The sequence below is a fragment of the Anas platyrhynchos genome, chromosome 15 (assembly GCF_047663525.1).
Source record: "Anas platyrhynchos isolate ZD024472 breed Pekin duck chromosome 15, IASCAAS_PekinDuck_T2T, whole genome shotgun sequence".
In the NCBI taxonomy this organism is placed as follows: Eukaryota; Metazoa; Chordata; class Aves; order Anseriformes; family Anatidae; genus Anas; species Anas platyrhynchos.
The window spans coordinates 7,795,253-7,806,225 of record NC_092601.1 but is presented as its reverse complement, the minus strand read 5'-3'; the positions used below and the strand labels follow the sequence as shown (position 1 = coordinate 7,806,225).

Here is a 10,973-nt window from a genome sequence, read left to right as displayed (position 1 = left end):
CGTGCATCCGTGCGTCCATCCGTCCGTCTGTCCACTGCGGCTGGGGCTCAGCTGCCAGCACTCACGCGATCTCTTGTGACTGGAGCTGGCTGGAGAATATGGAAAAAAAAAAAAAGAGCATCGAATTTTCTCGTAGTATTCTCACATTTTGCTTCTTTCCTTGGCCAAATTCCGGGTTTCCATGCAAAAAATGTCCATCAGTGTTTTGAAATGAGAAAAATTTCAACCAGCTGCAAAATCCAGTCCCAGAGCAGGGGAAATCTTGCAGACTTGGCCTCTCCTGGAGACGGTTTGCCCCAGCTGACTGCAGCAGGCTGGGAGAAGCCCAGGAGTCTGCTCGAAGAAGCGCTCGTGAGAAAGGTGCTGGGCCGCCTTGGCGCTGGCTGCATTTGCAGATCTTTTACTGAATTCATTTTTTTTTCTTCAAGAACTGTTTTGGAAAATACGTATCTTCATTCCGGAGAGGCAGGTGCCCACTGCAGTATCCCTCGCCCAGGCAAAGCAGGTGGCTGCTGGCTCTGTCCAGCACGGTTTCCCCCGTTGCCACCCCAATCCCCTGGCCCAAGCCACCTCCTTTTTCTGCCCCAGACGGAGCCACCCCAGCCCCGTCCTGCACCGATGCAGCTGGTGTGAGCCAGCCTGCCCTCGTGGCAGCACGGCTGGGGAGGCAGCGCCTCGCTTGACTGCTAATTACCCTTTTTCTCCCCCCCCCCCCAAAAAAAAAAGCAGTTAATCCTACTGGAAATTTGGCTCGATTGTTCTTTGTTTTAACTGTGGCTTGGTTTAAATATTACCATCACGAACAGCAATGAAATAATTACATAAACCATTAACGATTATATAAAAACAATACCTAAATAAAATAAACAGCAAGCGATATCATTAGCGTTCCCGCTTTCCTCAATTATGGCTCTTGGAGTAAAGGAGAGGAAGACGGAGCAACATGCAAAGAGTTTTCCCAGCTGCTTCACCCCCGGAGATGCAAAGCCCTTCGGGTTTGGGGTAATTCCAGATGCTTGAGCTGCCGGAGGATTGGAGGCGGGTGGGTGGGTGGGGGGCTTGGGGAGAGCCCCCTCCCTGCCCTGTGAGCTCAGAGAGCAGGAACGCACCGGTGGGGGCTGCTGTCCCCTCTGGTGACCCAGTCCTGGTGATGTGGGGGAGCTTTTTGGGGCCACTTGTGCACATGGGGCCAGGAGCCATGGGGCCTTGGTGCCCCGCGGTGTGCCCGCTCCAGGGGCACGCGAAGCAGGGACGAGGCTCGGGCAGCTCTTGAGGAACCTGGGGGTCAGCATAGCCCCGACCTGCAGGGCTGGGTTAGGGGCACAGCGACACCACAAACCCCTTGGCTCCACAGATCCTACAGAGAAGGCACAGAATTAGGTGGTTGGTGCTTATTAGACTGGTGTTATTTAAATAACTGCAGTAAAATAATGAAAAACAAACATACGAGTCTTGTGTATGTTATGCTATTGTCCGTCATCGTCGGCTTTTCTTTGTACATATTACACATGGGTTTCATAGGGGCCCCAGGTGGTTACCACACCACACATCTCAGCAGCCCCAAAAGGCCAGCAGAGCCCCCCAAGCCTGCACGGGGGTCTCAGCAGGACCCCATCAGCCTCCTGGGTCTGCCCCATCCATTCACGGGCTTGAATTATGAACCAGGTGGAAATGGGGGACAAAAAAAATTACGTGGCCATGTGAGGATTTACACGCACACCTCAAAGCAGCCCTGGGCAGTGCTGCTGCTCCCCAAGCACCCACTGGATCCTGACCTGGGGATACCTCCAGCCACAGCCGGTGCCACCGGCAGCACCGAAGTGGTTTTGGGATGCGTGGTGCAGAGCCCAGCAGGACACACACACGAGCTACCCTGGCAGATGTCCCATTTGGTCACCACTGGATGCGGTGGATGAATGGAGGGAAGAGCTGGCTGGGTAGATAAATCCCAAACTGCAGCCACCAGAGCAAAATCCTCACTTTGCTTTGAGAACTGACTCCGTGGGAAGAGGATTCAGGTGCCAAGAGAAGCCTCGGAGCCTCCTGCCCTGCTGGATGTGCAGAGGGGGTTTTGGGGAGCATGAGCACTTCATGCCTCTCCTGAGGGCTGTGTGGGCTTGGAGGATGCATGGCCATGGAAGAGAGGACCCAAGCAGTCCCCAGAGCACCCTAGGGTGATGCTGAGCCCTGTCTGGGGCTGTATGGGTGACCCCGACAGGAGTCCCACAAAGCACAACCAGGGGTGCCCCAGCCTGGGCAGCAGCTCTGCTTCCAGGGCTCCTTGGCACAAGCAGTACCGTGAGGAAGAGGAGGGCTGGGTGGCCCATGGAGTTCAAGGGACATCTTGTGGCAGAGACTGATGGCGTGTGACAACCAGAACAAGTGGTACCAGGGACAGGAGGGTCCTCTCGGCTCACCCAGAGCAGGGAAGGAGGCTCTGTGCCAGGAGCATGGCACAGGGCCGGACCACGCAAGCCCAGGTGGTCCCACACACCCTCTGCCTCTCTGCTGTCCCAGCTGTGGTTGTGCTCTGTGAGACCACCCCAGCATCCAGGGAACCTGAAAGACGGCCCTGCTGGGGGGAAAGCTGGTCCTGAGCATCTCTGAAAACCCACTGTTAACATCTCCAGCAGCTTCAGCAAGTGCCTACATCCTTACTCCCCAAACTCCCCTGTCCTGACTACCTCTGGCCTATGCCTGTCTCATCTGCTGCAGGCTCCATGGGACTCATCCCTGGGACGGGGAGTTTGCTCACCATATGGTAACTCTCAGAAGTGTGAAACATCCTCCTAACACGTTGGAATATTGCAGTGTGGGCTGAGCCAGTCAGTGATCCTAAACAAGCAAGGCAAGGTCTGCAGTGAACCTATTATTTCCACGCATGTTTATTATGCCAAGACCACTACAACCTCGACATGGGAAGAAACTGATGTCTGTTTGAACTGGAGACTAATACAGTATGAAGAAGGAATAACAGCTTATTGAGGTCGGACAGCAAAAGCTCTTCTCTCTTCCTGCTGCTCTGCCTCGCACACCTCCTCCGCCAGCCCTGGCCACAGCCTTGCTTCCACACACAGTCAGGCCCTCGGGGATGCACACCGAGGTTGGCAGTCTCTTGGCGTCAACTCAACAGAAATGGGTGGAATTAGCCCGGTTGGTACCGGCTGAGGACGTGTGTCCACAGACCTGGGTGGTGCTCGGTCCAGATGCTGGCTCTGGGCAGCCTGTCCTCTCCGCCCTGGGTCCTGCTGGCAGGGCAGGTGATGGGCAAGCTGAGCGTCTCCAGGTCATTCATTTTGGGCCACCAGGAGAGGCAATGTCTGTGCCCTGCTCCCCAGTGAGCTCAGCTTTGTGGGACTTTTGCCACCAACCCTCCGACAGGGCTGTCTTGCCCCAGGGCACTGCAGCTTTGCATCAGTCCTGCCCCGGGCGGTAGCACCGGTCCGTGTAAACCTGAGGTCCTGGAGAATCAGACCTTGAGAAAAGTCCTCCCGGTGGAGCTCCTGGGGCTGGCCTCTGCGGTGTGGGGTGGTCTTCACCCGCTCAGTCCATACGTGCACCGGGATGATGGAGCAGTCTGGCCTCCCAGTGCTGCTGCGCAAGGAAAGGGGCATGGAGAGCTGGCAGCAGAGCATTTCCAGCGAGCAAGGAAGAGGCAGGCCCTGGGCACCGGAGGAGGGAGAGCCACGAGCTCAGACAGCAACGCCTGTCAGAAGATTCTTTTCAAGGCAAAAAAAAGGACAGGAGGGCGAGGAACAGCATGCCCGGAGCAAGGAACCAACCTCTTCAAGCTCCCGCAGGCAACAGGCACCTGTGCGACCCCCCTCCGCTTTGCTCCTCGTTAAAGGTTTGTCATTACTGCATTACTTTTAATACACCCTTAGAGAAGAAGACCCACACACACACACCCACGCGTGCACACGCACACCCAAAGGGGACCGTTGCCAAAATATACACTATAGACAGAAGAGTCCGTTCACACTATATATATGTACAGCGTCTCTGAGCGCAGCCCGGCAGTGCGGAGCCAGGATGGGGCTGGGGCTGGGGCTCGGGGCGGGCAGCAAACCCTCAGGGCTTCACGCACTTCCCTTTCTTCTCCCGCCGCTGCAGTTTCCGAAGGCGGCGGGTCCAGGCGTCCCGCCACTGGATGACCAGGCTGTTCTTGTCGGCCATCAGTCCCGGCCGGTCGGTGGAGTTTTCGCTGATCCCCATCACCAGGTACTTCTTGCTGATCTGGATCTTGGGGCATTTGCAGGACAGGTCCTTCAGGTGGATCCAGAGGAAGTTGTCGCCGCGTTTGACCCGCTCGTCGCGGCACTTGTAGACGGAGAGGATGTTGATGGTGAACTTGGCCCAGTTGGCCACCGTCTCCATCTCCAAGATGTTCACTTGGACCACTGAGGGGACAGAGGGAGAGGCAGGGTGACAAGGATGCGCCGCCTGGGGAGAGGGGGGAGGCTGCAAGCCCCTGATGGAGCTGGGGAGCAGGAGGGGGCCCTTACCGTAGTCCTTCTTGCAGTACTTTTTCATGTTAATCTTGTAGTTGCCTTTGGCTGGTTTGCAGTAGGAGTCGCAGTCTGCAGAGGAGAAGCAGAGGGGTAAGGGTGAGGGTGTGCAGTGCAGCACCACGCACGAGGTCCTGTCCCACCACGAGGAAGGGGCTGTGGGGGTTCCCCAAGACTTTGAGCCAGCCCTGGGACTCTGCTAACAGGGGAGGGGGTTCCCTGAGCCTCACTGCAGCCCCACAGCTCACAGGGACTGGGGAGGGCCCCGCTGAAGCCCCCATGGGCAGCCCCATTGAGACCTGCTTTTTGTGGGACCCCAAAGCCCCCAGAAGGATTTGGGGACAGGGGGAGCCAGCAGGCAAGGTCGGTGCCAGCTGCCCTCGGACTGACCGGGCACGGCAGGGAAGGACACCACGCTGTCTTCCTGTCCTCCACAGGAGCAGAGAGCATCCCTCCCTCCCCGCAGCATCCCTTCCTGCTGCTCCCCAGGCTCCAGGAGAGGCTCATGTCCTCATGGAGGCTTTTTCTTTTTTTTTTTTTTTTTTTTTTTGTGCATTTCTAAAGGCCCCAGATTTGCATCTCAAGCAGAGGGAGGGCAGGCCAGGAATGCCTCTCTCCTTCTCCCCAAAGGCTTTGATCCAACAATCGCCCGAAGCAGCCCAGTTCTCCTCCTTTCTTCGCCCCTGCCATCTTCCTTTGAACATCTCAATTTGTCTCTTTCCAAATGGCATGTTTTTTTCTAAGCCCATCTTTCTTCCTTTCTCTCCCAGGTTCTCTGTCCGGCTTGGCAGAGCCGGCCCCAGCCCCGGGACGAGCGGGCAGCCTCTGAGCTCTCTTTGTCTGCGGGTTGCCACAGCGATGGCTCGGGATGGAGGCGGGGGGACAGGGGGGGAAACAGCAGCACCCGGTGCCAAGGGCAGGAAGGGGAAAGAGGGAAGAAAGAAGCCCAGGAGCACAAACTCGTCCCGAGCTCTGCTGCTCCCCTTTCTGCCCGGCTCCCTTTCACTGGGGACTTTGTGCCGCCTGCTCCAAATTTGTCAGCGATAGAAGGGGCTCAGCAAGGAGCTGATTCCTGGCAGAGGGGGGGGGCTCAGCCTTGCTTTTCGGCTCAGGCTCCACTGCCAAGCATGTCACCACGTCACCCATGCTGCATCGCCCCGCGGCTGGGCTGGCACCGCCACCCTGTCTCTGTCCCCATCCCCATCTCTGTCCCCATCCCGGCAGGTTACCCCAATCCCCAGCACCATGGGTGCAGAGAATTGCCGGGACCACCTGCCCTCTAGAGCTGAGCCTTTCAGTACCAGCATGACTTTTTAATGCCCCGAGCTATAAAGTCATCTGGGGGGAGGAAGGGGGGCAGAAAAGACATTTTGCAGATTGGAGATTTTTTTTTTTTTTGGAAGAAATCAGAAGGGCTCCAAGGGAAAAGAGGGGGACATAAAAAAAAAAAAAAAAAGAAAAAAAAAAGGAAGGAGGAGCAGCAGGAGTGATTAATAGCAGCATTCTTCTTGCAGCTCGACAGAGTGCCCGGAGTCGTGGCCACATCCCTGCCCGCGAGCCCAGCGCGGGGACAGAGCTGGGGCCATGGGTGGCTGTGGGGACAGACCCCGGGGGCACGGCACGCCGCGGCCGGCCGCACGCAGCATCTTCAGAGAGGGGCCACGCTTTGAGGTGCCTCTGAAGAGAAAACCCCGCTGGGGGCCGCTTTCAGCTCCTTGCAAATCTGCCTAGAGCTGCCCGAGCCAAGCTGCGTTTTCGCAAGGACACGCAGGACCATATGGGCTCGCCGTCCCCCCTGCTGCTGGAGACGGGGCTGGGAGCCGAGCCACGGCAGCAGCCAGCCAGCGCCACACAATGCAGGGCCAGGCGGCGAAAGCAGGCGGCCGCGGGGCACGGAAACCCCACTGGGGCCAGCCCCGGCCACGGCCCTGCCTCGGGTCCCCAGCTCCTGGGCAGAGGAGGGTGGCAGGAACCGGAGCTGGCAGCACCCAGCAGCAGGACGGGGGCTGGATCGGTCCTGAGCCGAGCTCAGGGGGTTGGTGATGGAGATGTGGGAGGGGGTGATGGGGCGCTGGGGGGTGATGAGCTGTAGGACAGCCTTGGCCAACCTGCCAGCCCCCCCCCAGCCCTCCCCTGGCTCTGTGCGCAGGAACAAAGGAGAGGAATGAAAGAGGAAAAACAATAACTGCCCTGGGCTCCCGCGCATGATTAACATCATAAAACTGTGATTCTGAAGAGCCGGAGACGGTATGTGAAATTAACGATTTGGGATTGTTTGGGGACATTTAACCTCAGCTTTAGGCTGGGGAATATTTCTCAAAGATAAAACCAATTTCTGCTCAATTTATGTTGGGAAAAAAAAACCTGAGAAGACCAAGTAACTCGAGGCATTTGCTCCCCTTCCTTGCCTCTGCACACAGAATTCCCTTACCACCCGTGGGCTGGGTGCAGGGGACAGAAATGACCGTGCCAGGGGTGCCGGGTAGGGTCTCAGCCCCACACCCCTCACCAGGACAAGACCATGGACCACGGTGAGCCCCATCCTCCCATTCCCCATGGGGATACCCACTACCAGGGCATGGGTTGCTGCTCTTTCCACTGCGTGCTCTCCACAATGGCAAAACTGCCAGGAGAAGCTGCTAGCAGAGGTTCTCCTGCTACTGCAGTTAGTGGAGATGCTGCTTTCACGAGCATCTCCCTTGTCCCAGAGCATCCCTCACCTTCCCATCTCCCCTACAGCCCTCCCCTATGTGGTGTTACACGTGCTAAAAAGATGCAAAAAGATCCAGTTTAACCCCAAAAGCTGCCCTAAGCAGCCTAAGCAGCCAGACCTCCCCTCCCAGCCGCCCTCCTGCCCACCTCTCTGCCATGCCCAGGGATTACAGAGGGTCTGGGGGTATCAGAGGCCATGAACGTGTTCCCACACCCCTTGAGATGCTGCTGCAGCCCTAGGATGTGCCAATTCCCCGTTGAGGTACCGCTGCAGCCCTGGGACAGCCCCAGCCCCAGCCGGCAACGTGACCCACACCCCATCCCATCCCACGCCTGCGCGGGGGGAGCGCAGGAGAGGCGGTAGGTTTGCACATCTGGTTTACTTCGCCTCGCCTTGAAAAAAGAAGGAATATTTTGTTTTAAGAGAGATGTAACTTAATTAGGTGTTACGGCTACAAATCTTTTACTGCTGACTTTGAATTCCTTTAAAGACCTGTTTTGCGCTCCACTAGTTTTGTTAATTCTGCTAACGGGGACCGAGATTTTTATTTTTTTATTTTTTTTCTCTAAGTGGAAAATATTTTAGAATAATAACAATAAAAATTACAAGAAATGGACGCGGGACGTTTTGCTGCCGAGCGAGTCCGCGCTTGGGCAGGGATCAAAGCCGGACCTCAGCGGCTGCGAGGGCCCGGGGAATGCGATGCAGGGGATGGGACGACGACGCCAGCGCAAAGCCCAGATGCGAGCGGGGCCAGCAGCCGGTGGGGGGGAAGCACCTGAGCAGCAGCAGCCCCGAACAATGCCCCCCTGTTCCTGCGGGCGGCCGCAGCCTGGCACACCTGCTGCTGAGCATGGGAGGGGAGCGGGCTCCGGGGATCCCAGGGGGGCCAAAGAAGGGGGTGCGGGCAGCAGGCAGGGTGCGGGGTGTTGGGTGCATTGCTCTGGTCAGCCCCTGGATGGGTCTGATCCCCCTCAGCAGGTCCTGCAGGATCCAGGGTGGGTCCCTGGAGAAGGCTGGGGGCTAAGCAAGCTCCTTTGCGTTAAAGATATTTGAGCTAGAAGGCAGAAATCTTAAAACAACAGAGCCACAGATAAACCTACAGGCGGTTTAACACAGAGCTGCTCTGCTAAAACAAAGTAAATACCAGGGTCGCTCTCAGGTGGCATTTATTTTTATGCAGCTGGAAATATCAGGCACAATTCTAAGAATATTCCTACTTATACAGCACTGGAGGGGAGTCACCTTGATTAACTCTGCTCTAACTGTCACTCTCTGCTTGCAATAAAACTGTCCAAATCCCCTCCAATTTCCTTTTCCCAAAGCCCCTTCTCCAGTGTTCCCAGCTCCCAGTCAGGATCGCTGTGGCCAAAAAGCAAAAGAAGCCAGAGAACAGCCTTGACTTCACTTCCCTCCAGCCTCCATGCCAAAACCAGGGGAAAGGAAAGAGAAATGCCTGTGCCCTGCCCCTGGCCTTTCTGTGGGGGCTGAGTGCTGAGACCCCAAAGGTCCTGGGTGCACCTCCTGGTCCCTGCAGGAGCCAGGCACAGCCCTGCTGCTCACCACCCGAGGAGCAGATATGCCAGGGTGATGGGGGGATGGCTGGGCTGTGCAGGGGGTACTGGGGAAGGGGAGAAAACCCCGTTATTCCAGCTCAGACCTGGACAGCTTCTCCATGCCAGGACAGCACATGCCCCATGTCACCATGTCCCTAGGGAGACTTGGCATCCCATGCCTGGCATGGGGCTCCTGAGCCAGCCCACGGCCACTCCACGGGCATCCTCTCGACATCCTGCCCTCATATATTTATACACACTGATGAGGCCTCCCCTCAGTCTTCTCTTTTCTGGGCTAAACAGGCTCAGTTCTCACAGCCTGCCCTCATACGACAGCTGCTCCAGTCTCCTCATCATCTTCGCAGCCCTTTCCCTTCCCAGAAGGGACACAGAAACCCCTTCCCTGAGAAAGCCCTGGCAGGTCAGCTGGTCCCTTTCTAGAAAACCACAGGATCTCCAATTTTTTCACTAAAGGCAAGCTGGTGGCTGGCACAGTGGGTTTGGAGAGCTGTCTTGGCACTCTTGCTGGGTGTTTGGAGGGAGGAGAGGGGGCATAGGGGGATGTCCCTGGGAAGGGCTGGGGGCAGAGGGTGCAGAGCACTTACCTGCAGGTGCCTCTGTGCTGGTGACCAGGGAGGTTGGGTTGATGGCAGGGATCTCTGGAAGAGAAAAGGGGAAGATGTCTTAAAGAAAGGGGTCCCCAGCCCTGGGGGTCTAACCCAGGGCAGCTGCCCCCTCCCAGCTCAGCCCGGGGCAGCCCCTCTTGGGTGGGACCTGCCCTGCATGGGGCCTTCCAGCCCTGGCCACTTTGCTGAGGGACTTTGGGTCTGTCTGGAGCCAGGGAGGGCTCTGGGGATGAAACGCAGGCAAGAGCCACCCGTAAACACGGTGCAGAGGGGATTTGGTGGATCACCTCCGGGGAGCTCGCTCAGAGAAACAACAGATTGGGTGAGCCTGGCCTGAATATCACAGGATATAAAATACCCCTGGAGATACCCAAGCCAAGCTTAATAAACTGGGACAGGTTGAGACACTGACACTGCAACCCCAAAAGCCTTGAGATGCTGCTGTGGAGGGGACGGATAGTTTAACCCCTGCTGCCACCTCCAACAGTGCTAGTGGGTGCTGCAGGGAGGGACACCGTTCCTCTGCCCTTTGGGGTAGAAGCAGATCCACTGAAGTGCTTTTTGAAGTGCTTTTACGGTAGTTTCAGCACATTCAGGACCTGACCATGCCCAGCCGTGTGTGCAGATGGAAAGCACAAACCCCAGGGGATGGATCCAGCCACCCTGCCTCGGCCGGCACCCCAGCCCGATGGGGGACTCACTGATGCAGGGGGCCACGGGCGAGCGGCTCTGCTGGAAGCCCTTGGCGCAGCGGTTGCAGGTGAGGCCGGTCACGCCGTCCTTGCACGGGCACTGCCCCGTCGTCTGGTTGCAGGTCTTGCCGGCGGCACCAACAGGGTGGCAGTCGCAGGCTGGGTGGGAAGAAGGAGGAGAGGCTTTGGTTACACGGGAGGCAACGAGTGGCACAAGCCCAGGGCTCAGCTGTGGCCCCCTTGGGCAGCCACCAGGCCCCAAGCAGCCTCCCTGCCTCTGCTGAGCAGGATGGGCAGGGAACAGAGGCAGCACGGGGGAGGCAGTAGAAGGAGGGCAAGGGGTCCCCAGCTTGGTCTCCAGCCCCCATGGACAGTGGTGCAGGGCTGAGCTGTGGGGAGAGCCCACGGGGGTGAGGCCCTCCGAGCTGCTCCCCCATGGAGCTGAAGCAGCTTGGAGGTTCTGCACAGCCTTGGGCCTTGTTTTGGTGCCAGGATGGTGTGAAATGGGTCTTCTCAATGCTTCCCAAGCTCACGAGCCCCAACACCTGCCCTGTCTTCTGGAGGAGCCCAAACTGTTTGCTGGAGGACGCTGTCCCTACGACTTCCCACCACAGCCTCTCCAGGGGACAAGCCACACCTGACCCGGGTGGAAGCTCATTTTCCACCCTCAGGATGGATCTGAGGTGGCTCATGGTCACACCACAGGCTCATAAAGTGGGTGACAGACCCACCAGGGCTTGCCCACGAGGAGGGATGTGGGAAGGAGAAGACAACACTCAGTCGGGAGAGGAACTCCCATCTGCCAGCCCAGGGCTGGGCCTGGCTATGAGCTGGAGGAGGTTATCTTGGCCTCCATCAGTGTAAGAGTTGAACGTGAT

General features: G+C 57.6%; 1 protein-coding gene across 3 annotated transcripts in view; it reads right to left on the bottom strand.

The window, feature by feature from the left end:
• Positions 1-2,867: 2,867 nt before the first annotated feature.
• NTN3 (netrin 3) overlaps positions 2,868-10,973 on the bottom strand; it is a 29,482-nt gene continuing 21,376 nt past the window's right edge. For all 3 annotated transcript variants that reach the window (XM_072023812.1, XM_072023811.1, XM_038187032.2), the window contains exons 4-7: positions 10,105-10,254; positions 9,383-9,436; positions 4,506-4,580; positions 2,868-4,400 (exon numbers count right to left, since the gene is read on the bottom strand). In XM_072023812.1, coding sequence (XP_071879913.1) covers positions 4,072-4,400; positions 4,506-4,580; positions 9,383-9,436; positions 10,105-10,254 — 608 coding nt within the window. In that variant the 3' untranslated portion in view covers positions 2,868-4,071. The remainder of the gene's footprint in view (positions 4,401-4,505; positions 4,581-9,382; positions 9,437-10,104; positions 10,255-10,973) is intronic.